General features: G+C 36.0%; 7 protein-coding genes across 15 annotated transcripts; 4 read left to right on the top strand and 3 right to left on the bottom strand.

Annotated features, from left to right (window-relative positions):
• Window positions 1–476: 476 nt before the first annotated feature.
• On the bottom strand, window positions 477–3310 carry LOC114872635 (NAD-dependent protein deacetylase sirtuin-7). Of its 2 annotated transcripts, XM_029180032.2 has the most exons (5): window positions 3184–3310; window positions 2935–3032; window positions 2572–2787; window positions 1336–2511; window positions 477–497 (listed from the first exon to the last, which is right to left on the bottom strand). In XM_029180032.2, exons 1-4 carry the CDS (start codon window positions 3280–3282, stop codon window positions 1356–1358), a joined length of 1569 nt encoding a protein of 522 aa, XP_029035865.1. In that variant the 5' UTR covers window positions 3283–3310; the 3' UTR covers window positions 477–497; window positions 1336–1355. The 2 variants fall into 2 exon arrangements, with proteins under 2 accessions (XP_029035865.1, XP_029035864.1); XM_029180031.2 differs by lacking the exon at window positions 477–497 and having other exon boundaries at window positions 1012–2511.
• A 359-nt stretch (window positions 3311–3669) lies between these two features.
• LOC114872627 (probable methyltransferase-like protein 23) lies at window positions 3670–4947 on the top strand. Of its 3 annotated transcripts, XM_029180015.2 has the most exons (4): window positions 3670–3979; window positions 4163–4391; window positions 4470–4667; window positions 4771–4947. In XM_029180015.2, the coding sequence occupies exons 1-4, from the start codon at window positions 3815–3817 to the stop codon at window positions 4851–4853; spliced, it is 675 nt and encodes a 224-aa protein (XP_029035848.1). In that variant the 5' UTR covers window positions 3670–3814; the 3' UTR covers window positions 4854–4947. The 3 variants fall into 3 exon arrangements, with proteins under 3 accessions (XP_029035848.1, XP_029035846.1, XP_029035847.1); XM_029180013.2 differs by having other exon boundaries at window positions 3671–3979; window positions 4163–4667; XM_029180014.2 differs by having other exon boundaries at window positions 3672–3979; window positions 4163–4833.
• Window positions 4948–5027: 80 nt separating this feature from the next.
• LOC114872629 (acyl-CoA-binding domain-containing protein 6) lies at window positions 5028–5917 on the top strand. Its single transcript, XM_029180016.1, has one exon. It carries the CDS (start codon window positions 5125–5127, stop codon window positions 5812–5814), a length of 690 nt encoding a protein of 229 aa, XP_029035849.1. The 5' UTR covers window positions 5028–5124; the 3' UTR covers window positions 5815–5917.
• A 1-nt stretch (window position 5918) lies between these two features.
• LOC114872625 (rho GTPase-activating protein 44-like) lies at window positions 5919–11964 on the bottom strand. Of its 5 annotated transcripts, XM_029180009.2 has the most exons (10): window positions 11009–11964; window positions 10643–10796; window positions 10278–10563; window positions 9976–10200; window positions 9571–9868; window positions 9254–9493; window positions 8464–9185; window positions 8232–8398; window positions 7921–7968; window positions 5919–7836 (listed from the first exon to the last, which is right to left on the bottom strand). In XM_029180009.2, the coding sequence occupies exons 1-10, from the start codon at window positions 11059–11061 to the stop codon at window positions 7543–7545; spliced, it is 2487 nt and encodes an 828-aa protein (XP_029035842.1). In that variant the 5' UTR covers window positions 11062–11964; the 3' UTR covers window positions 5919–7542. The 5 variants fall into 5 exon arrangements, with proteins under 5 accessions (XP_029035842.1, XP_029035841.1, XP_029035840.1 ...); XM_029180008.2 differs by lacking the exon at window positions 7921–7968 and having other exon boundaries at window positions 5919–7920; XM_029180007.2 differs by having other exon boundaries at window positions 5919–7968; window positions 11009–11963.
• A 55-nt stretch (window positions 11965–12019) lies between these two features.
• Window positions 12020–15962, top strand: LOC114872626 (UNC93-like protein MFSD11). Its single transcript, XM_029180012.2, has 2 exons — window positions 12020–12602; window positions 14134–15962. Exons 1-2 carry the CDS (start codon window positions 12510–12512, stop codon window positions 15403–15405), a joined length of 1365 nt encoding a protein of 454 aa, XP_029035845.1. The 5' UTR covers window positions 12020–12509; the 3' UTR covers window positions 15406–15962.
• Window positions 15959–17152, bottom strand: LOC114872630 (peptidyl-prolyl cis-trans isomerase-like 1). 2 transcript variants are annotated; one of them, XM_029180019.2, is made up of 5 exons: window positions 16944–17152; window positions 16754–16887; window positions 16536–16625; window positions 16310–16417; window positions 15959–16194 (listed from the first exon to the last, which is right to left on the bottom strand). In XM_029180019.2, exons 1-5 carry the CDS (start codon window positions 17012–17014, stop codon window positions 16139–16141), a joined length of 459 nt encoding a protein of 152 aa, XP_029035852.1. In that variant the 5' UTR covers window positions 17015–17152; the 3' UTR covers window positions 15959–16138. The 2 variants fall into 2 exon arrangements, with proteins under 2 accessions (XP_029035852.1, XP_029035851.1); XM_029180018.2 differs by having other exon boundaries at window positions 15959–16101; window positions 16944–17151.
• An 844-nt stretch (window positions 17153–17996) lies between these two features.
• On the top strand, window positions 17997–25657 carry LOC114872655. Its single transcript, XM_029180077.2, has 13 exons — window positions 17997–19766; window positions 19824–20012; window positions 20090–20325; window positions 20490–20701; window positions 20964–21040; window positions 21107–21303; window positions 21366–21526; window positions 21739–21907; window positions 22280–22473; window positions 22658–22787; window positions 22937–23126; window positions 23241–23383; window positions 23445–25657. Exons 1-13 carry the CDS (start codon window positions 18434–18436, stop codon window positions 25476–25478), a joined length of 5265 nt encoding a protein of 1754 aa, XP_029035910.2. The 5' UTR covers window positions 17997–18433; the 3' UTR covers window positions 25479–25657.
• The last annotated feature ends 393 nt before the right edge of the window (window positions 25658–26050 follow it).

Here is a 26050-nt window from a genome sequence, read left to right as displayed (position 1 = left end):
ATTCAATTTCTTTTATTCCCTCATAAAGTATTTCACTGTCATTTTTCTGACAGTAAAGAAATAGAAAGAAACACCACGTGCTTCACGATATTCCGTTGTAAAGAAGTCAATGAGCTGTCGACGTACACTTGTAGTATTGGCAAAGTACTACGGGAGGCTTTAGAATAAGCGTTGTTGAAGTTGGTAATAGGGTGACGCTGTACGGGGTTACCATGGTAACCGACTATAGGCTTTTTCAATCTTCCTCCTTCTTCATTCCTTTTCTCGTTCACTTCTTCCTTTTTTCCTCCTGTATCTTTAATACTATAACATAATGTCATTAACATTGCTTCACACATTACATATGCCGCAGTTCACCAGAGTCCATACTGCGAAAAGACCAGTTTTCGTTCTTCGCGCATCTCCAGTACGCATCTTCGCTCTGATTGGCGATACTCCCAAAGGAAGTAAAAAGCGATTAGCAGAGAGCTCGCTGCGTTCCCCCACCATCTTCCAACCTGCGCAGTGGGAATCACAGTTATGGACTCTGGTGAACTATGGTATATGTATATGTTTTTGTACTGCTTTGTTTTAATGAAATAAAAAGAAGAAAATTGATTAATATTGTACGTTTTATATCAGATTACTTTTGTTTATTCTGTATGCCGATCAATACAAAATAATTGTAATTCTAAATTCATTACAATTTCTATGTCTATAAAATGAATTTTGCCATATTCACAGAATGGAATGATGAATCAACAATTCAAAAAGTTTTTCACACGTTATATTCATACATACATTCTTTTTTAAAAAACGTACGATACAGCGGACTATACAAATACAAAGTACAAAATAGTAAAAAAAAGGATATAATTAAAAATTATCACTTTGGTCGCTCTGAGTTGATCAAATGTTGTTTAAATAAAAAATCTTACAATTAGAAATCACAACATGGTAAAAAAACCTAAAATCAAATATATTTTACAAAAAAAAAACTTATAAATTAACAATTTTCAAATTAGACTTGTATAAATATTTTAAATATTTATCAATCACCTCGCTTTGTAACTACTAAACAGGAATAATGAATTATTCATACTTAAAAGCATTTTTTTTCATTTTCATCATCTTCATTTAATTATTAAAATTCTGAATACTGGAATTAGATTGCTACACACATTAAACTGTGTATACAGATTCCATTACGATATGGAAGCATCAAACATTTACGTACATTATATAATTACGTACAATATTATTATTATTATTATAATAATTATTATTATAATATAGTATACGATATACTATATGTCATACATTTATATAATAACAGAAGAAAGCAAAGTCATGTACCGTGTTGAGAAAAGTAAATGCTACCGTTTTTTCTTCATGCCTTTGCGATATCCTTTACCGAACCAACCAGGATTTTTAGGCGCTATCGGAGTATCCGCATGAATCACCAACGTCTTTCCATCCTTCATCTCAGGTGGTATTAAACGAGAATTATCTGTATCTCGTTGATAATAAAGGCAAGTAAGCGATCCTTCGTTCTCCATACAGAAGGTGCAAGTTGGTTTTGGTTTTGGTTTTGAGATATCTGAGGTCACATTAGGTACTTGTACAAATGGATAATAAAATAGTGGCGTCAACTGAGGACACATATACATTGGCGGCAATGGTAAACCCATAGACAAGAATGGTAATGCAGCAAAAAATGGTGCCGAATACGTAGGCATTGGTTCAGTTACATTTTCAGGTGAAGGACAATCTTCCTCTTTGGTTTCTGGTACAATTTCTTCATGAAAATTCGCATCGATTTGATCTATTTCCTCGTGAACAATATTTGATGGTTCTGATAAACAGGGCTGACTTTTTGTGTGTTGCTCGGTGCTTCTGAGTCGTACAGCATGAAAAAAAATTGGATCTTTGGTCCGATCATACGGTGGTATTTCTAATCCAAGATGAACCATAACTCTTTTCATGACTTCGTCACATTTGCCGTTTATTTTTAAAGCTGCATTTTCATCTTTCGGAGTCCATTGCAGATTTACGATATACAGTGATGGACGTTTGTGAACCGGTCTATCCATTTGCCACAACCATGGATATTTCTTTAACACCTTTAAACTAGAACCTAAACATAATATAACGTCCGCTTGCTTCGCTGCTCTTGTCGCACCGGTCCAATTAATTGGCCAAGGAAGGTTGCCTCTTTCACCAAAATGAACAATTGAATCTTGCAAAACGGAATTACATCTGTGACATGATCTTCCAGTGCCATGGGAGTAGCGACCTGTTTTCTCAGTAACATCAAATAATCTCCAATACTCCCTATAAGGTTTACACGTTCTACAAACTTCTATATACATATTGCCATGAACTTCAGATAAAAGCGTGCGGGGTATCCCGCTTCGTAAATGAAGTCCATCACAATTTTGAGAAACTACGTGTTTTAAAACTCTTGACTTGTATAAAGCATAGAGCGCCATATGGGTCACTGTGGGTTCTGCTTGACTAAGATCATGATTCCTGTAACCAAATGACAAATTAATGTAAGTATTTTTTAATAGTACAGAAGGAGATAATTACCCAATGTCTTTTCCTTGTTGTAACCGAGTCCACACACCATTGGTTCCTCTGTAATCTGGAATTGAAGCAGCTGTACTGATACCAGCACCAGTATAAACAGCAAGCGACGTTGCTCTGCTAATTGCTGCAGCTAATCTTATGCACTTTTCTTCTAATATTTCTGGCGCATCTTCTACTTCCTCCAATCTTGCTTTTACTCTATGTCTTTTCTCTTGTCTAAAAAAACAATTTAATATTATCCACTACAGAATTTATTATTAAAACTTACATTGGAAACTTGTAATGATCAATGTCAACAGTTCATACAGTAATAACTTGATATGATTACAAGTGTACAATCAATGATTTCCAAAATGGCTATACCTTAAATTAACCTCTTTCACAACGTCACTACAGGACACTAGTATTCCTGTTTCTTCAGCAGTTCTGTCTGTCTCAGACTTTTGCAGAATTGCTGCTACCTAAAAGGTGCAAGAATATAATATCTTTGCAATTGTTTACAGTACATCCATCTTAAGAATAATGCCGGGAGATATATATATAAATTTTTGAAGAAAATTACTACTGAATTAATGTAATTAAAGAGGGTATATTAAAAATATGTTGATGTACTTTTTTAAAAGTTGCCACTCGCTCGTCTTTGACTTTAAAAGCCTTCAGAGCAGCTGAACGTCTTCTTGACAGAAACTTCTCTCTACCAGCTTCCTCCATGTTTAATCTAACGACCAGCTCAGTACTGTATCACCTAAAATACATCCATATTATAAATAAAAATATCATAGTTGTTTGTAATAGACATTTTCAATATAATTGTACTGTAACATTCTATATTATTATCAAATGAATTGTATATTATATTTCCTGTACATACATAAGAATCAAGAAGATTTGATTTGTTAATAACATTCTACCTTAAACACATTACACTTATAATAATATTAATAGTGATAATATTAAATAAATATATTTCCAATTCATTAATAATTTGTTTTTTTGACAATTATTCTTCCAAATTTTTTCCCGCTATTTCCAAATTCAAATGTTATCTATACATTTGCGTTTTCTATTGTCGGTGTAAATCGACAACTCTGGACAAAATAGTGATTATATTTTTAATTTAGATCTTATTTGTTAATACAGAAAATATATGTTTATGTTTTTTATTACAAATTTCTTAATTACGATTGAAATAAATCAGGTATCAATGGTAAGGTATTAGCCCGAACGGTGTGGATAATTAGTCATGCCAGGTTTAGAAGAAAGTATTTCACGCGATACTAGTTCACGCATGCACAGCCTAATGTCCGATGGAATCGCTTCCGAACAAGTAAAAAAGTTTCTATTTACTTCTCGGAAAAATCAGGATAACATACAGTGCAACGAAAGTTTGGAGATTTACATTCCAGAGGTAATAAAGTATAATATACCTTTGAATCAATAAATTATAATATTGTTTATTTTTGGTTATGTACTTTTTTTTAGAAACACTTTTTACCAAAAATATAAGTTAAAAATTTTTCTTTGAAATAAATGAAGTTACATTTATTGTACAGATAGATAGAGCAAATAGCTTCTCTTAATTTTGTTACAGTTACTTCAAGCTAATTATAGTTTCTATACATGGCCTTCTGCACCAGTGTTAGCTTGGTTTCTCTGGGAACATAAAGAAGAGCTCATTGGAAAAAGAGTTTTGGAGCTTGGATCAGGCACAGCTCTCCCTGGAATTTTAGCCAGCAAATGTGGTGCCAATGTTATTTTAAGCGACTCTGCTAGTTTTCCTAGAAGTCTGCAACACATAAGAAGAAGTTGTGAATTGAATGGTATTTTATCTCAGGTTCAAATAATTGGTATTACGTGGGGATTATTTTTATCTAGCTTATTTTCCATTGGGCCATTAGATTTAATTCTTGGATCTGATTGTTTTTATGAACCAACATTGTTCGAGGACATAGTTGTTACAGTAGCATTTTTATTAGAAAAAAATCCAAATGCAAAATTTCTTTGTACCTACCAGGAAAGAAGCGCAGATTGGTCTATAGAACATTTATTAAATAAATGGAATCTTACATGTACTCATATATCACTGACTGGTTTAGGTACAGATTCTGATATAAATATACATGATTTAATGCAAGATCACACTATTCATTTATTAAGTATACAACGTGCAACTTAAGAGACTTTTGTCATGTTTGCTAGATACTTCATTCACGTGCGTAATATTCCTTGGACTGTTTCTCACTTTGACCTTGAAAAACATTTTGCGACATTCGGTAAAGTGAAACATGCAAGAGTACTGTTTAACAAATTCGGTCTCAGTACAGGCCAAGGATTCGTAGAATTTGATACTGAAGTAGCGATGCAACACGCGCTTAACAAGACCCACATTTTAGAAGATGAGGAATTGATTGTTAAAAAAACTGATCAACGTCCAGTAGAAAGTGATACCACAGAAATGAATAATGATGAAAGCAATTTTATAGACGAAAAGTTTTAAAACTATACTATTATTCAGAAATATTTAACGATCAAGTACATTTTATGTGATAGAAAATGAGTCGCGAAAAGTTGTTTGATAAAGCAGCCCAACATTTACAATCACTGGCATCAGAATTAAATCCCACAGAACTCTTGAAATTTTATGCTTTGTATAAGCAAGCTACAGTCGGACCTTGTAATATCTCAAAACCTAATTGGTATCAGGTAGAAGCTAGACAAAAATGGGAAGCATGGAAGAATCTGAATGACATGAGTCAAGATGTTGCTATGAATAAATATGTACAAGAATTAAGCAAGTTAGACCCTAATTGGGAAGAAGATACAAAATCTGAGTCAAATAGTTGGGTTGCTGTTAGTCGTTTAATAAATACAGAGGAAGAAATTAATGATATAGATAAAACGTTTTTGGATTGGGTGAAAGAGGGACACGAAGAGAAAGTACAAGAACTGTTAGATAAGGAACCAAGGCTTGTAAATGCAATGGACACGGAAGGTCTGTTACCGATACATTGGGCTGCGGATCGGGGTTACGTTAGGATTATAGAGCAATTAGTTAAAAAAGGGGCAGATGTAAATTGTCAAGATGAAGATGGGCAATCGCCTCTGCATTATGCAGCATCCTGTGGACATATTGATGTTGTAAAATATTTACTTTCGGTTGGTGCTCAACCTATGAAAGATAATAGTGGTATGACGCCCAAAGACATTGCTGATGAACAGTTGAAACACATATTTAAATATTAGTACATGTAATCATTCAATATTGTATTTCTATTGTACTAGTTAAATTTATTAATAAATTGAATCAATGATTTTCTAATGGAAATCATGATACTTTATACAAGAACTTTACTTTACAAATGTTTATTTATATACAAGTAAATCCTCTAACAGTTTTCATTACATTCACAGCCTAAGCACTCCTTAGGTAAATGCACGATTTATCAAAAAAAGTCACTTTTTTTAATCTTACATAACAATACGATACTTATTGCAAAACATAAATAATACGTTTCTTTTTTAACAACCAGAAAATATGTTTAAATATAAAACATAAAAAATTTTTCATTTTCTTAATAGTAACAAGAAGTACTTGTTACAATTTCCAATTATTCTTTTTTTTAGCAAGAATAAATATTTTTTACATTTTTCATTTTCTTATAATTAATGTGTAGTCATAATCAATTGCACATAAATTACTAAAGAAATAATGTATAAATGTACAGATAACTTAAGTAAACCATACTACAATAAAGGAAATTATTATATAAGAAATTTTTTAAAATTGTTTTTTTAGTTAATTAGTTTAAATGCTTGATGATAATAAGTATTATATAATGCAGAATTGCAAATTTATTATTATTGAAATAATCGTGCCATTTCAAATCCGCACAAGCGCGAGAAAATGTTTAAATTTAAAATAGTAATTAAGAAAGAGCGATGCTAAAAGCGTCAAATTAATTTGTACACCTAATAAATCAACTGAGGAAAACATAAAAAGTTGTGCTTCTCGAATTCCTCAGTGATTAAAAATCCTATTATGTAGTTTAATAACTATTTTTTATAAAAATATACTTACAACATAGCTGCATGTGTAAGCAGCAATGAAAAGTCTTTTCTTTGCAATTATATTCATTAAATAAATAGGCAATCAAATTTAGATCATCAAGCAATCAATTACAAGTATCTATGTAGGACGATTCCATCATTTCCCTTAAGTAATATAATTTATTTAGACTGCCCGGTTATGTATAGTATAGTATAGTATAGTATTATGTATCTGTACATTCTCTTCTGTACAAACGTCTTAGTGTGTTTAATAGTTTATTTGTAGCGTATTACTTACCATCTAAACTTGATACAATTGAATAAATATAGACTGAAAAATCTGATACAATATTTAAAAATTGTTAAGCTTTTAGAGAAAGGAATAATATTATTTAGATGGTAAGTAGTATACTAAACGCAATTTTGGAATACTGACAATTATTTAACCCAAATAAAATATAGCTTTGTTACTTATAATTGTTTCTAAGTAATTTAATATAAAGTGAGTTTACTAAATTGTAATTTAAACATTAACAAATAACTTCATGTAAAAAGGCAAATATACCTCTTTTAGTTCTTGTATTAAAATAACTGTTTATACTATAAAATTAAATATCAAAATTAGATACAACTTCTGAAATGTATAACTAGAAAGGGTTAGAGTTTTTAAAATGAAAATTGTAAATTCGTTTCTTAATCTAAAATTTACAAAATTTAAAATTTTCGAAAACTTAATTCAAATTTTCCTTATCAATTCAAGATGCAACCTTTAAACGAGTCATTTAGCATTGAAATAAAAACACTTACGCTATCAGAAATTTTATACAATAATTTTTCAATTTCGTATTGTCTTGTAAGAAATATAGTTTTCATTATCTTTGAAGGTATCTCTTATAAACATAATTACTTATCGTACGATCAGTCCTAAAGATTAGTACTTTCTTGTTCTGATTTAACTCGCGTGGTGGGTGGAGGTGGCGGCGGCGGTTGCGGCCGCGGAGGCCTTTGATGAAATCTCGGAGAAGCTGGAACTGGTTGTTGCGGTGACTTAAGAACTACCACCGTCTCAGTCTGTGTTGGTACATCAATAATATTCCCTTCCGATCTGGTACGCACGTGAGCTTTCGTTTGTTCCGGAGCGTTCAACTTCGCTGGCTTCTCTGGTCGTTCGCCGTACAAGGACATTGAGGAAGGTCGGCTACCTACACTGGGGCTTCTCTGTAAGTTCGAAGCCGCGTTGCCATTGTTGTTCCCCGTTGTGCAGAACACATTGCCATTTCCACGCACTTGTATTATACTGACCTGTTGTTTGTCCACTGAATACACATGAGCTCTTTCCAAAGTTAAAGGCTATAGATTATTAAGAAAGGAAACAAACATTAATATCTCTCTGAATAATTTCTTGTACAATTTTAACATCTTAAAAACAAGAGAAATTCGTTAACGTATTTATCTTTCACTTCATTTATAGCTTACGTTATTGTATTTCAAAATGCAATATCCAGGCAGAGATATTTGTTGAATCCATTGGCAGTAACTACATTTATTTTAAAGAATTATCTTGCATATAATACTGAAAATAAATATAGTGCCTAGAATCTTTTAATACTCACCCCTGTTTCAGTGTCTAAGTTTTCGTTACTGTGACGTGGTGGTTTGATTAGACTCGATGGACGGATTAATCCAACGGGTCGTTCTGGAATTGCTGGTTTACCGCTTCTGTCTGGTGCGCTCCCAGACATGGAATTACTCTCTGGCTTTTTACGCAATTCTATCATTTCTTTAATAAATTAAATACATTAAGAATTTTGTACTACTTTGATCAATATAAATAAAAATATTAACCTGTGTTATGTACTATGTTGTTTATACTCCTTGGCGCAGCCACTGGCCTTCGTCTTTCCAAAGTAGAAGGATGAGGTTTCTCTGGTGGTATTTTTACTCCATGTGTAGAAGTTTCTAAATTCTCAACTTCCATAAATGATTTGTTACTTGGTGCACTGTCTGCGGTACATAACTTTTCGGTTTCTTGATTATTTTTCTCTGTTTCTGTATCCACAGAACGTATTTCATTTTGTATTTCATTAATATGTTCTGAGCAAGTAAGTAATGGAGAATCCATAGCATTCGTTTCAGTATTTTGCTGTTTGGTTTCTGTTTCTGGATTTCCATCTTGTTTCTCTGCATTATCTTCTATGATTAATGGTTCTGGTTTTTGGACCTTACACGTTAAAGGTCTGGGTGGTTTATCAGGTGTGGGTGGTGGTTTGTCATCAGGTTTTTTATCATGCTTATCTGGTGTGGTGTTATTCGGTGGAGTTGGAGCTGGTTTATTTTTTCTACGAACTGCTGGTTTGGGACTACCCTGAGGAGGGCTTTCGCCATGATCGCTAAGACTACTATTAGAAATGCAACGACGCATATTTGTGGTTTGGTTTTCTGAACCATTCATAATACCAAGTTCCAAGTCTCGGTCAAAATCAACATCCCCAGGAAAAAACCAATCCGCATATGTAATCAATTGATCAACTATAAGACTAGAATTATTAGCTGTACTCATATTCATTCTGGAATAATAAATATTACATAAATAATAAATAATAGGCAGATCTAGCTTAGAAGAATAGGTTCTTACACCATTGTATTCACATCCTCTTGAGGGCTCCAAATTAAATTAGGTGCAATAACAATCGCAATATTTTGTGGGGACATTTTGTTTATATCTTGGTTTTTAGTAAGTACAGCCAAAAATTTTATTAGGAACCTTAAATTTTCTAAATTTGCTGGGGGTAATTTATGCAATACATCCCAGAGAGCTCTCAATCTCGCTTCATTATTTGTTATTTTTGCAGCTGCCATCCATTCAGGATATAACCTTTGAAAAATTATCAATAGTAAACGTTATCATTATTAATAGTAGACAGTATGAGAAAATACTGTTCTTGTATTTACTTGTGAGTTAAAAGGGGCTCAGGAAGTTCTCGTAGGTAAGATTTTAGTGCACCAGCAATCACATGTGGATCCTTATACTCCAATGCAGTTGGTAGCGTAAGACAACAGGCATCCAGACTTAACTTAATACGTCGCGATTTTGATGAAGCACCAGCTATTCTAAAAAGACCCTCTTCCTCCATACCTAATCGTAATAATGCAGACACGCATAATTGAATAGGTAGCGCTATTTTTCTATTAGTTACTCTGAGATGTTCTTCAAGTGGGTAACCATAAACTGGTTTCATTTCATTATCATCTGTAATCATAAAGCGGGACTACATTCAACAGACATTTCCGTTACAATAAATTATTGTAATTTTTGAAAAAGACCTTTTCTAAGATTCTGGTAAGTCAAATACTTACTAATGTAACTTTCTAACCCAGGAATAAGCTCCTCAAGACAATGCAGTGCACTTTCATGATAAGCTCTTTGAAGTTTCACATACTGAATGATAGTATTTGCTAATTCAGTTTCTCGCGACATGAGCTTAAACATTTCAGCAGCCAAATGATCCCTGCATTGTTCAACCTTAGCTTCAGCTCCCTCCAATTCTTCTCTTAGACTATCTATTTTTGTCGCGCCAGTACCTTTAAAACGAAAATACTGCTCAAGGAACCTGTATGTAATTCAACTTTGAAAACATTGAATTAAAATATTTTATTACTGGCACTATGCTTGCTGGCCTGTTGGTATCTGGTTCTCATACTGTCCATGTCTAAGATTAATCGAGCTAAATTTTTCTTATGTTTTAATATATTTGGTACAGCTGTGTCTAAGATATGTTGCAGAGGTATTGCAACATACTGTTCAACTTTTGCTTCATGTTCGATTATTTCATTTGCTAAACATGTCTGAGCACGGCCACACTCCTGAAGTGTGAAACTCATGAGACCATCTTCTGGAGCACTTTCCAACATTGTTTGTCCTAATATATATTCCGGACATTTTTTCTGAAAGATATACATTAGAAAATTGAAAATGTGTAATTATTAAGAGATAAAGAAATTATATTGTAGGTGGATATGTTACCAGTCGCTTTTCTTTAACTGTAGAATCTTGAGTTATTGTTTGATTCGGTATGTTACCAAATCTTTTGTTCAATCCAATCAAGGCTATTCTAATTTGTTCTACATGTTTGTCTGCAGCTTGTAAATCGTCTGTGAGGACTTCTGTTTTACCAGCTCTATAAAAAACAAGTTCATTAGTATAATAAATTTTCACTTGTTAATAAATTAAGATTAAAATTAACAAAATATAGAGTTTTTACAAGATATTTTGGTTTGTTGTTATTATATAGTGCTATGTTCAAATTCGTATTTTTTAAATTATGACTAGTCCTTATAATTTTATTATTAAATACTAAAATTTGCACAAATTTAAATGCAAAATAGTTACCTCGAAAAGGTTTGATCGGCGAGCTGTTTGACTCTAAAGAATTGTTTCTTCATGATTGATAAGCATTTAATTTGTATTATATAAATAAAATTAAATTTTTATTTAGCGAATTACTCATATAATCACTTGTCACTGGCTAACTTAATGATATTCATGAACACACATTTTAATAGGCTCATACAGCACTAAAAACATATAAACGATAGAAAAAAAAGTTCTTCGTGTTATTCCAAATGCAGCAATTCGTCATATTGCTTGAACAATGATCTCACGTTATCTAAGAACAGATAGCTCGTTCTGAATCTGTAATATCAATGAGTTTCCACTCTTGAAGTACGTTTGAATACTCAATACTCTTAAGTTTGTAAACGTGTCAAAACTTCATAAATAGTCATTGCGGCATTTTGTATTCCTATTAGCCATTGGTTATTGTACACCAACGAGAAACTCAGTTCAGACTTATATGACGCATTATTTCTTATAACTTCAATTATTTAGTAATTTTGTATATTTAAGCAATTTTTAAGCTTGTTTCGGAGTGTATGATAACGGAACAACCACAACTTTTTACTGGCCGCAGTCGGCCATTGTCATTTCTGCATAAGATTCCGCTTGCAGCGATAGATCACGATAGATCCTAAAAGAGTGATCCTAAAATCTAGAATTTTATACAGTATTTTTATTAACGAAAAACAATTTTAATGTGACGTATATATTCATAAATTTTTGTTCAATTTTGTTAGTCTAATGAATATGATTACTCATTATTAAGGCAATGCTAGCATGGAAGCCGAACCTCGAATTCCGCGTCGGTAAAACAGTCAACGTTTCATCGAAAATTAAGCCGAACAGAAACTGATTTAAGCGCCACCTCAATTATCGCATGCTATCAACCCTATCAACTAACGGCATGCTATACTACGTCACCTTTCGCATACACCTAAATAATACGTGTATGCTACGATAGCTATAATATATATATATATATATATATATATATATATATAAGTTTTTGACGATTTGGATAATATAAGGACCAGACTAATATTCTTTAGAGCCTCCTGAACACGTCCCTCAAATTTTTTTGCATTTTGTTTAGAAATGAGGACGTATTTTGAGAACTCGCGTCTAGGGATTTTTCTAATGTCTGTCGGTAAAGTTTTCGACGCTCGCATCACCTTAAATTTTAAATGGGTTGTATCACTTCGTCTCACTCTACAAGTAGTTTCTCTCTCAGAGTGTGGCCTCTTATTATACCTACTCTTTGTTCACGGTCCGAATTTATATAGTATAAAATATATCGATACATCGACATCCCCACTATTGCAACGTGTCATATCGCTGATAACTATTTGAGACAACTTCAAAGCATTCGGTGAAGGCACGTTGGGTTTGTTTTTCACCCGTGTCGTGATGAAAACCAGAGCATAACGTGTGCGCAAACAGTTCACAACACTTTTTTTCTTTTGTGTTTTATTTGAAATATCTTAACGCGTTCATCATGACGTTCAATAGAAATTTTATAAATGTGATGGTCTTGAGTTGGGGTTTTATGTTGGTGTTTACAGCATTTCAAACAATGGGCAATATTGAAGTGAGTAATCACTTGATTTTGTTTTGACTTTTTTAATATTTAATGCTTTTGCACACAGTAAATGTGTTACTATTAACTAACACAATGACAGCCTTAAAAATATGTTGCTTTTTGTGAATTTATTGTGACGTTTATTTTATATACAGAACTTGCCTATTTTTTATGTACAAATGCACCTATAGTGAAAGTACAAAAACTTTTTCCTTGGTTATTTAACTCGCGCATATGTAACGGTTTAAATGACTAAACGACTAGCCTTGCATTCTAAGCACCTGGTCGCTTTCCTCCTAAACTTGATATGAGTCAATTGAAACTATAGAACAGTTGTCAGTTAATCGCGAAATCGTAGAGAGATTTTAATAAACAAATTATTTACAAACAGACATTCAAAAAAAGTGTATCAAATTTCTCTTTTTAAAAAATCAGTGATGTTTATATAGCTCTATCCTTGAAAATGTTTCGTAGAAAAAAGATGTCGCCTGCCCAGTTTTAATTCTAAAATAAACTAAAATTTTTAATTTTAATTAGATTTCAAATTTAAATTGTTTTCTGTGTATTTTTTCACATGATTGATGCACTCTATTTTTTTTTAATTAGTTAATTTCCATAATAAAAATCGAAGACTAAACATATATAAAAAAAAGTATTTGCCGTAAATGAATAACTCGTTTAAATTTGCCGCGTCACAAGTACTCTGCAAAATACTCTGTACATATGCATATACAAAAATGTAACTTTACTGATTTTTTTCGAATTTTAAATTTAATTAAAATTTGAAAATTGAAGATTTAAAAATTAAGAAATATAGATGTTGAAACTTAATCCTGATCTTATGCATACAGCTGTAAATTTATAAATTATAAATATTATTTAATATTATAATGAAATATTAATTTGTGTATATATCATCAAAATACATTATTTCATTTATATAAAGCTATTTAAAATAGTATTATTTATCCTCATGTACTTTGTATTTTTATCATATATTTAAGCTTATATATCTGATATTATATCTTAAGATTATATCAGGATTTATTTTACGAAAAATTGATAATAAATTTTATTGTATAAACTTGTATTAATAATATAATAAAAAATGTTAAGTATCCATTGTGACTGCTTATAAAAACTCCAGTATTATAAAGAGAGAAGCAAAATTGTAATATAACAGGCTATAAAGCACATGGGATTCTGTACATATATGTTGTGTACACACTATATGTATGAGTTATATGTGGGTTATCAGTATTAGATTTATTCCAATACATCTGACATTTATCTTTATCTTATAGCAAATAAATGATGTATAAAAAGTTCAATATACCTTGATTACTTTATACAATAATTTTACTGATAAAATCTCCATCATTTATGTACTACACAAATAACCCAGTTCACTGTCAATAATTTTTCTTTTCAATCAGAACATATTAAACATTTTAAGATTTCTATTTTATTTGAACAGAATCTAAACATTAAAACCTGATGTATTTGGCCTTGTATTATATCAGGTTCATTTTCTGTACAGAAAACCGTGCTGCAAAGTATTCAGAAGGAAAATCCAAATTTCACCGGTGAAGCCTACACTAGTTTTGCGATAATCTATGCCGTCTTGGCGACTTGCAACTGGTTAGCACCGTCGTACATCTCCATGACAGGGCCAAGAATTGCAATACTTACCGGCGCTTGCTGCTACGTCTTTTTCATAGGAACTTTCCTTTGGCCCCAAGATGCTTTACTTTACAGTGCATCAGCTATTCTCGGTCTTGGAGCGGCTTTAATATGGACAGGACACGGCCAGTATTTAACTGAGAACAGTGACTCTGAAACAATGTCCAGAAATGCAGGAATATTTTGGGCTATATTTCAAACTTCTATGTTCACTGGGAACCTCTTTGTTTATTTTATGTTTACCGAGCCTGAGATTAATGCTTCAAAGAGAAAAATTGTCTTCAGTGTTCTTACAGCGTTAGCTGTCGTTGGTACATGTTTACTTGCCACTTTAAGAAAGACCTCGCGAGGGCTGATACTGGGTGAAATTGAGGGCGCGAATAGAGAACTCCAAATACCAGAACCAACAAGGGAGAAACCATTGTTAGCTGCTTGGCATGCACTGACCGATGCATTTTCCCTTTTCTTTACTTCTAAAATGCTTTTGTTATCTCTAACATTTGTGTATACTGGAATTGTCTTAACATTTTACTCAGGAGTTTACTCATCGAGTATTGGGTTCACTAAAGCGTTTGGTGATACGCGGAAAAGTTTAGTTGGTCTTTCTGGTATTTTCATTGGGATTGGCGAAGTGATCGGTGGAAGTCTTTTTGGTATCTTTGCATCCAAAGTGTCCCGTATTTGCGGCGTATGGGCAGTGGTGCTTACAGGATTCTGCGTACATTCCTTTGCCTTTATAACTATTTTCTTGAATTTACCAAATAACGCTCCGTTTGAGGAAACTACCAGTCTAGGATACATTAATCCTTCACCAGTTTTGGCGATAGCCGGAAGTCTTGCCCTGGGTTTTGGAGATGCTTGTTACAATACACAAGTCTACTCGTTATTAGGGTTGCTTTATGCACAAAACAATGCATCTGCGTTTGCGTTATTTAAATTTTGTCAATCACTCGCGGCTGCAGTGAGCTTTGCTTACAGCAGTGTTGTTGGCCTTCATATACAACTTTTTATATTAGTGATAACAATTATTATTGGTACTGTTACGTTCTGTTTTGTCGAGCGTGTTGCGAGAATAGAAAAAAATAATTCAACTCCGTCGGAAGATAATTCAACATATGTTACACAGTAAATATGATGAATTCATGTGTTTGGACATTGGCATAAGTAGGTAGGGGCCAGAGTGGGCCTGGATTCCCCAAAAACGCGAATTGGCTCTCTCACTATTCGGAAATTTTATGATTTCAAATTTCCAATATTCAACAAATTCTCAAAACCAAAATTTATAATTTCTACAATAAAATACCTGGTCTATCCTAGAAAAAATTCTATGTACGCCAATGTGGTTGGAAAACAAAAGTATCGAAATATAATGCTCAATATAACGAATTTATTGTATTCCTTATCGAAGGGGAATATGATATTAATCTTAGAAATTGTATATTTTAAGAAGAGGGCAATAATTAGTTAATAAGTAAATAATTAATTTTATACCGTGTATATAATAGCTCGACAAAAGAGTAATATCGATGTAATAGATGATTCCATTGTTTTAAGACTGCATGTTTATTCAGTTATGTTCATGTTTACTCAATGAAGACTTTTTAAATAATTTTAATTGCGTTGAACGCGTAGAAAGAATTTTTAATATAAAAAAACAAGATAATCACTATAAGCATAATAAATACAGTAATTAAAAATTTATTTTTTTATTATGCATTTCTTATGGATCCTTTAACAATTTTTATGTCGTCAACGGGTCTGTCATTCTTGTCGGTCTCAACTAAGCCAATTCTTTTTACTATTGCCATACCAGACTGAATTCTGCCTGTTAATGAAAAATATCCTAATGAAAATTTTCTAGATTAAATTGGCAAAGTTCTCCGACAAAGCACTATAGAACGACGACAAGCTATTTCCACTTTAAACGAAGAAGTCATAGATTGTACTAATTTGAAAGTCTTGACAACGACAGAAATATATTCCTATGTAAGGTGAAATTAAAAATTTTTTTCAACAATGAAAAATGCTCTTACCAAAAATTGTGTGTTTTCCATCAAGCCATTGTGTAGGCGCTAATGTAATAAAAAACTGTGATCCGTTAGTATCAGGTCCTGAATTAGCCATAGATACTACTCCCGCACCTATATTTAAGGTTTTAAATAAAAATAAATTCTTTCACAAAAAGGTGTATATGCTAGGTGATTAACGATTTATTTTATATTCTTTAAACCTTTGACTTTAGTACTGAAATATACAAACCTGTATGCTTTAGGTCATCGTGTATTTCATCGTCAAAACATTCTCCATAGATGGATACCCCACCTTTTCCTGTTCCCGTGGGATCACCGCCTAAAATAATAATAAAAATGATATTATTTTGTAGCGGTTTTTTAACATTTTGTATAATTAGTATTTTATAACATGTAAATAATATAAACATGCGCGACTATTGCAAGAAATATAAGGACATGATATACCCTGTATCATGAAATCTCGTATTACTCTATGAAACTTCGTTCCATTGTAATATCCACGTCGTGTAAGTTCAGCAAAATTCCTGCATGTAATTGGTACATGTTTCCAGTACAGCTCAATCATGACTTCCCCCATTCTATAAAATGAAATGTTAATGTAACAACCACTAGTAACATTGTGATATTTACGTACGTAGTTTCAAATACTACAAATGGTGGCTGCCAATGTTTATCAGGAATTCCAGATATATTCGCAAGAGCCATGATTAAGTGTGAAGATAATTTTTTCAATACTTTTTACTTGATTTTTGAACGAAGTCTAAAAACAATCCCATCAAATCCTGAAGGCACTTCTCTGCCTTACCTAACCTTCAATTCATTTCGACATATTCGTTTTCAAACTTTTCTTCATTCCTTATTCTCCATCTATGTAAAAGCGGCGGAAACTACTCAATAAATTATGTGACTTATCGACTGAATTTCCAACAGTTGGTAAGTTAACGAATAGTTTGCGCCGCTTTTATATAGATGGCACAATGGCCGATGACTATCGGCGATTTTAATCGTACTGCAATTTTGTTATTGTTGGTAATTTACAGTCAAACGGTTATAGCATCTGCGTGCCAGTAAAGTAGAACATTCCACTGTTGTATCAACCGTAGAAACTTGATTTTTTCTAATTCGATAGTGTTTCACTTATTATTCACTACGTGGCTAAATATTTGAATTTAAATCTTCAACTTCTGTTATAAAAATGTTTCAAGCGAGTGATTTTACATCATACTAATTAAAAGGCAATTCTTGAAACTATCTTCTGTATTTGTTCTTGAAACGAATGTTTAATATCACACTACATTGTTAATATTTTTTATCGTAGTTTAAAATATTTCTAAAGTATCATATTATATTTAATATTTGTATTAAAAAATATGTTTAACAAATAATTTTCATCAAATGCTTTTACAAATTTGATTTGGAAAATGTCTGAAAATACAATATTATCTCAAATATGTTGCTTATATAACACAATGCGCAACTGTTGGCGAGAAATACAAGTTTATTACGGAAACATTGTAGAAATACATGTTCTTTATCGTATAGTATGCTCGAGAACCTTGAGAAATTTTGACTTCAATGAAAATCGAAAGTTACACACAAACTTATACCCTATTAAATGATTTTCCTTTTTAGTCCATATAAAAATTTGCCTTAGACTGGGAATAATTGTTAACGGTCAGCTCTACCAATCAGTCTGTTCTGCTATTCGTTTAATTCGACCGATTCGGTGGTGGAAATATCGAGGCAAAATTAGAAAGAAGCCACGCGTCTCGATCAAAGATTTCAATCGAACCGTGAGCATCTGGATGGCTCCCAAAGGCTGCATACCAGACTCTAGTTTAGCGTGGATCCGGGGCCAGGAGTCCGTAAGAGAAGCGCAATAACCTTCGACTAGTGAGATCGTGGTGGGCGACAGTGGAACATTATTTTCGAAACTGTCCGTGGGAAAGGTTGGTAGTGTTTTTTCGGTATAATTGCGCAAGCGAGCGCGGGGGACAGCATGGCGCGAGGGAAGGCTTCTGTTCATGCGCGGTCCTCGGCTCGATCGGGCCGCCGCGGTCCGTGTGGCGGCCGGCTCGGAAATGTTGATGCTAAATAAAACTGCTAGCTGGTTGGGACGATGCCATGCGTTCTAATTTTCACGAAGGCACGGTCGCTCGTGGACGTGGTGGCCCGGGGTCTGCCGCGTCGTTGGAGGCGGATGCGATAGTCTTGCGAGGCTGTCCGGCTGTTACCTGTTCTCATCTCCACGAAAGTCGCGAGAACGAGCATCAGGGGATCGAGGAAGATCAATCGGTAGGACGTTTTTTGCTGATCGCGAACGAGGATCGGGTTGATCGTAAACCAGTGCTCGCTCTGTCAGAGTTTCTTCCATGCGAACGCTCCGGTGACATGGCTTCCGCCCTTCTGGGCAAGTGTGTCGGCTTACTAGCGCTGCTACTTCTCCTCTACAGCTGTTGCTATGCCTTCAGGATCCGCGAGCACGCCGGTCAAACGGCCCTCACGTCCGCGGAGCAAACGCGTCACACCGCTTGCGCTTCCATGTTTGGCAGATGCCAGCAGAAGACGACCGCGACAACGTCGACTGCTCGAAAGTGGCACGACACGTCAGCATCCTCGCGGCTCGCCACCACTCGTAAACCACCTGTCGAGGTGACGTCGACCCACGATGACCACGATGACGACGATGACGACGATACAGGGACAGAGGGGATGCTTTCGAGGATAGAAAGAACCGGACGTGCGACCGATCGGCTCGCCGGTGATTCCGCGGGAAACAGCGTTCGAGTCGACGACCAGGATGATGATGATGAAGAGGAAGAGGTGATTGTGGAGGTGGAGGAGGACACTGACGAGGATGTCGCGAGCGATGAACAAATAGCAGAGGATTCTGATGTGGATGATGATGATGATGATGATGATGATGATGATGACGAAGATGAAGACGAAGATGATGAAGATGAAGACGAAGATGATGAAGACGAAGACGAAGATGAAGAAGAAGTAGCCCCTACTCCTCCACCGAGGAAACTAGAAAAAGTCAGACTCGCGGACAAAGATAAGATTAAGTCTGCAGAAATCGTAACACCAGCCCCTGTTTTAGAGAAACCAAAGGCTCGAAGCAAAGAATCATCAGAGACAGCAAAGAAATCCGAAGAAACCGCAAAGAAACCTGAAGAACCAGCAAAGAAACCTAAAGAATCAGTAAAGAAACCCGAAGAACCGGTAAAAAAACCTGACAGCCCAAAAATATCAGTCGAAATCCCGAAGAAAGTCGAATCCGCCAAGATAACGAAACCTGAAGTCGAATCAAAAGCTAAGACAACGAAGCAGTCGGAGGAAAAGGCGAAGGTTCCTGTAAAATCGGTGCCGAAAGCACAGGAACCAGCGAAGAAAGCAGAAGAAGGAAAAGTGAAAAGCGTAACGACTAAACCCGCGGGAGTTAAACGATCCGATAGTGAGTATTTGTTCATTTTTTTTTTTAAATGAGATTAAAGTATGCGTATGTTTGTAGAAGATGAGTCAAAATCAAAAACGAAAACGCGGGTGCAAGCACCTCTTACCTTGGCTCAATTGAACGATGCGATTCTACGAGTGCCGACCTTCCTGCCAAATTTCACGGGCATCGAAGATCTCGAGTGTCAGCAGCACGGCAAGATCTTCCTGCGACAGTTAAGGGGTTATAAATTATGGGCCCTGCAAAGTAAGTGCTAAGCTTTCGTTAGGTTCGATTAGATTAGGAAGCTTATGCCATTATTTTTAACAATTTCCGCACGTCAGTGTTAGATTCGAGTGCAAAAATCCCATCGGGATTGTTGAGGGGAAACGTCAACCAGCTTGGAGATTTTGACGAGTGTTTGGGGATAATGGCACACGTGAAATTGGACGACAAGACCATAAAGGTGCAGGGCAAATATTGTTTGGCCAGTATAGATTTGTACCCGGTTCGTCCGGACATGAAGCTTCCGGTTAATATGATGCAGGCTCGTGCTTTTGTACGAGGAAGCATGCATGACGTAAGCGTATAATTTTATTTCAATTTTCATTTTCCGAACGATTACTCTTTTTCATTTAAAACCTTTTCAAATATTCAGTGACGTTTCCTTTGGATAGTACTAGTATCACTGATAGTAGTGGCGATACTTGACATCCTTTTTACAATAATTATTCACTTTTTTAGTCTGGCCATTTTATTCCAAAATTCACAACGGTGAACTGGGCATTGTGTCTCCCAGCAGCATGTACCGCGGAAGATGCACAAGTCGTGCTGGAACAAGCATTGAGCGAGTACAATTCTACCATAGGAATTAAATTCACTGTGGACGTTGATCCTAACATGTGTTACGTCAAACAGAAGTTACGAAGTTATTCGAAAGAAACGATTGGCGTTTTGTACGTATTCCTTTATCTGCTGTGTGTACGAGAATAATAATAATTTTTAAATTATTCATTTTGAAAGTTTCGAAAGTTTTGAACTTTGAACATAAGCGTGCCGTTTGACCTCGGATCGGTTCGGCAAGAGCCGGACTCGCTCGGCTCTTGGTTCTCCCCGCTCTGAAGCCGAACGCCTCCGACTTCTATCGAACTGAGCCGAAGTCAAACCGCGCGTTTATATTGAAAATTTGAAAGAAACTTTAATATATATCGCTTACAGGTACTTTTATGCAATGGTGATTTGTCTGGTAATCGTAGCAACTGTGAGAGACTATTTAGTGATATCAGAAGGAAAAGGTAAATCTTCACAATAAATAACACTTTCGATACTTCAAACAATGTCTGAATTTCTCGTTTCAACAGGGAATTATTCAGAGAGAATAATAATGTCCTTTTCCTTACGAAGAACTATAAAATCTTTATTGAAAAAAGAATCGAACGAAGCAGAAATCACGTGCATTCACGGGATAAGAACGCTCGTAACGATCATCCTTTATATTGCTCATCAACTTATACCGATTGCAAGGTTACCATTGTCCAATCGAATTGAACTTACGGAGGTATGTATAAAAACGATTACTTAATTGGTACAATTTAATTTTTCAACTCATTATTGAAACAGGTGTCGAATAATCCAATTAGCTCTATCTTAAGGGTGTCAATGGTTTATACCGACTCCTTTTTATTACTCAGCGGTGTTTTAACTGCTTACAATATGGCGCATGAATTTAAAGTGCGCGGTGAAATCCGCTGGTTTTGTCGCTATATCGCAAGATATATCAGGTACGTACAAATCATTTTTTTAATGGGGGTGTATGTTGCCTTACAGAAAATTTATTTTAATATGATGAATAAATATTCGAAATTTAACACTCTGTGTATGAGACCCCCTTCGTTACATTGTCATTTTCCCCGGAGATGCCATTTTTTCTGGGAAAGTCTGATTTAATCGCGAGTGTACGTGCGAGCAATTAATTATTCTCTTATTTTTTTAGACTCACCCCAGCGTTACTAGCCGTGGTGTTTTGGTATGCGTTCGTAATGGAACACACGGGATCGGGACCACAATGGAACAGCATCATACTGCCAAACGCCGAGCTTTGTAAGAGCAACGCGTGGACGAATTTACTGTATATACAAAATTTCTTTCCTTTCGAAGAAATGGTATTTAAATCATTTCAAATTGTATAAGATACCAGAGATTTTTGCACTTAACCCGTTTCGTTATCAAAAATTATTATACTGACTTTTTAAATAATAATAACTTCTTTAGAAAGTGTTGCAATTTTTTTTGAGAAAACAGTACACAATTTTTTCAACACGCTGGTAACTAGTCATTAATAATTATTTTTTTAAATAAAAATAAAAATTGTCCCTTATAATGCGAGTTAAGTTGCAGAAATTCTACTGCACATAAATATGCATTTTATTACGTCCTTACATGGTCTTCAAATCATTGAAGAAATTCAAATTTTTATCTTTTTTTCAAATACATTTTTATGTTTGATCATTCTTACAACGAATTTTATTTTTCAGTGTGCTACTCATACACATCAGTTGGCATTGGATATGCAACTGTCGTTGTTAGCCCCAATGTTGGTATTTTTCTTAGAATTTAAGCCGATAGTCGGAACTATTTTGATGTTCTTCTTCATCTTATTATCAGCCACGCTTCGTTATGTAGCGACGATGAATAATTATCTTTCTCTCGTGATTTTTCACGGAATGTCGTGAGTGTTATTCCAGTATCAATGTAACACATTGATGGCCCCGTTAAAAATTAACAAAATTAATTAAAAAAAATAAATATGTTAATTTCTTTAAGTAAGATTTGGGGTCTTCAAAGTGTTAATATACATATAAATAATTTTTTTCTATTACTTAATCATTTTAAGTGTAATTTTTTAATTATAGGTTGAAGCATCTTTACAGAACCGCAAATTTAATTTATGCATTACCATTGCATAGAGCTACACCATACGTGTTTGGCGTAACTCTTGGTGTGCTGCTACGTAATACCGGAAAAGACGTCAGGATCCACAAGGTGCGTAGTAATGATAAAAAAGGGGTTAACTGGATAGTAAAAATAATAATTTGTTTAAAACAAAAAATTTTCGCTAGCTTCATTAAAAACAATGAGTATTTTATCCATAATTCAACGACCATGACCTAAACTTGCTGTACCAATTTCAGGTGTTGGTGATCTTGGGATGGTTAATCGCGATGGCCTTGGGATCATGGTCGTTATTTTCACCCTGGCACTTGGCCAGGAGGGACTACGTGTACGATGCTGAAGAAGCAACCCATTACGCTGTAATAAGTCCAGTCGTGTGGGCTCTGGCTTTGTGTTGGCTCATATTTGCATGCTACACGAATCATGGAGGTCTCAATGAAATTCATTCCATTACCTCTATTAGGAAATTATTAGTATTACAAAAATAACATCTATGTCTCTAACACTTCTTTAAATTTAAAAAACTGTGATTTGTCACTACAGGTCCAATAAACAGATTCCTTTCGAGCCACTGGTTGGTGATCTTCAGCAGAATATCGTACGCAGTCTATTTGACGCAATTCACAGTATTTTTCTACAAGGTTGGGACCACCAGATACTCCAGCGAGTTTCAACTTCATAGAGCCGTACGTTCTCCATCAAGAAGCCCGTCAACCCTAACCCTAAAATACATTTGTAAATTTCCAGTTCGACTCAGTGGAAGCAACCACGGTCGTAGCAGTATCGGTAGTCGTCACCCTGTTCTTCGACATCCCGATGCAAGAGATAAAGAACGTGGTGATGGAAAGTACCGACGTCCTGGCAACGGAAGTACCCGCCAAAGATCCGTCTACTGCTCCAAATGAAGAAAAGAAGTCAGCGAAGCTGGCGGCAGAGGAGAAGAAGGTGTTCGAAGAGGACGAGGTGTCCTCGACAGGGTGGGACTGGCAGAGGGACATAGTGGACGGTGGTGTAAAGTACAGCGCCGATGCGTTGGAAGACGAAGAGCGAGTGGACATGCCATTCCTGAAGAAACCAGTTGCCCGAAGGAGATCGTTCATAGGTCAGGATTCGTCAGGGCCGGAGGAGGGTATTCCAGCGTGGGAGTGGATCAAGGAATCGAACAAAAGATTATCCAGGGAAGAGGAGGAGGAGGAGTATCGAAGAAGAGGAAGACGCAGCAGAAGCAGTCAAAGGGATTATCAGGAGGAGGGAAGGGATGCGTTGGATCTTTCGAGGATGCAACAGGAGCGAGAAGAAGCTATCAAGCGAGGCAGACGCTCGCTCTCGAGGAGTCTCGACGCTAAGAGATTGTCAACACGTGAGAGCGAGGGAGATGAAGAGGGCGAGGAGGAGGAGGAGGAGGATCCAAGACGTTACAGAGGGAGATCCGAATCCAGAGGGAGATCCGTGATTAGGGAATCGGACGATTATCGTTCGTGGGAGTTGGTCGGTAAGGAACGTTCATCCTCGGCAGGTCCGGACTCTAAAAGGCTCTTCAGCAAATCGGAGGAACGCGAACCTGCGCAAAGACAAACAAGAGCCCATCCTCCGCACGGGAGACGAACCTTCTCCTCGGAGAGCGAGGATGAGCTTTCCTCGCAGCGTAGGAAAATTGAGAAAAGACATCCTCCGGCGGAGCCGAGGATAAGCGACGAGGAGGATTGGGAGGGCGAGCTGAGGATACGTAGGAAACAGTTTATGGAGAAGCTCGCGACGCAGCAGCGGACCGGCGACTACTACGACGAGGAAGATTTCGCTTCTCTGAGAAGGAGATCATCGGCGGAGGGGAAGATAGCCTTGCTGAAGGATCCTTCGGCGAACGACAACATGGATTCGTGGACGATCAGCGTGGGCTCGCGAGTGGCGCAGCTCGGTTCGTCCCAGGAACGAAGCGAGCCTGAAGAGGACGTTTATATACGACGAAGGGAGTACCGCGAGAGTGCCCCGCCACCCAGGGAGGACATCCAGAGCGAGGAAGACACTTGGGACGAGTCGCGAAGAATATCGTACACCAGCAGCAGTCAGATAACCTCGGTAGAAGAGGACGAGGACCTCTTCGTCCTGACTAAAGAAAGCAAGAGGATATCGGTGCAGGACCTGTCCAACCTGTCCCCGGACGACCCTGACCTGGCGGACTCAGGGTGGAACGTGGTGAAGAACGAGAACGAAGGTGCGCCCAAGTCTGGCTCCATGGGGCTGTTCAAAAGAGAGTCCATCGTAAAGAGCCAGGCCAGTGAGGAGGATCCGGAGTACCTCCTCCCGGAGAGGCCCAAGTTGGTCCAGCAGGAACGGGAGCATCCTTTCAAGAAGGCTTGGCAGATGCAGAAGTCCAGATCGGAGGAAGACGGTTCTGTCTATATTATTAAAGAGTCCAAGGAGGCGAAGTTGAAGATAGAAGACACTCCAGAGCTGAAGAAAGAACACAGCGGGGAACAATACGAAGACATAGGCTCGTTCGCTGATGACGAATCCGAGTCCGTCAGTTTAGCGCGTAGCAGAAGTACCGACACTGATGAGAACACCAGGACCAGCTCGAAATCTGAAGAAACAGAGTCAACGGAGCGGAGCGACAGCACGAGCATCGAGGGTAACAAAGCTAATTCGAGATCATCGGACGTGGATGAGGACACTCTGAGATTTAATTGGCCGTCTGAGGAGGAACGGTTGGATGTTTATAAAACAGTACCGAGGAGCAAATCGGAGGAGGTGGAGTGGAGCTGGGAACGGGAGCAGACTTGACGAGAAATAGATAATAAACGTAAATATAACGAGCTGAATTATTCGACGGGGAAAAAGAAATTGTTCGGGATCGTTGAGGATGACGCAGATCCTGGGAGAGACGACGATCGATACGTGTATTTGTATTGTCTTTTGAAATATACTGTCTGTTTAAAATAAACGTAGACACTGTTGTTTTAGTACTGTTTATTTAATCAATATGATGGTGGTCGTTTTAAATATTTTAAAATTCGTTAGAATTAAAGAAATTAATAATTTCTTTGAGAAAAGCTTAATAGGATATTTACGTTATCCTAGGGCACGTATCATGGCTTCATTATCCTTTTGTCGCGAACAACTCCGTCGTTCTCATTACAGTTGACAGGAGGCAGGATTAAGGAGCAGACTGACTTAAAGTACGTCATTAAAATTCAGTCGGATTTCTCGCGTTATTATCTTTGAATCGTAGGTCAAACGTCTTCGTTAACGTTAATTACCAGATCTCGTTAAAAAATTTGGAATTCCTTAGTAATCTATTGAAACGAATGCATTTTTAGAAAAAAAAAACAGATTTGCATTCAATTCTCTGAAAA

Source organism: Osmia bicornis, chromosome 3 (genome assembly GCF_907164935.1).
Source record: "Osmia bicornis bicornis chromosome 3, iOsmBic2.1, whole genome shotgun sequence".
Classification (NCBI taxonomy): domain Eukaryota; kingdom Metazoa; phylum Arthropoda; class Insecta; order Hymenoptera; family Megachilidae; genus Osmia; species Osmia bicornis.
This window is presented reverse-complemented; position numbering and strand designations above follow the sequence as displayed.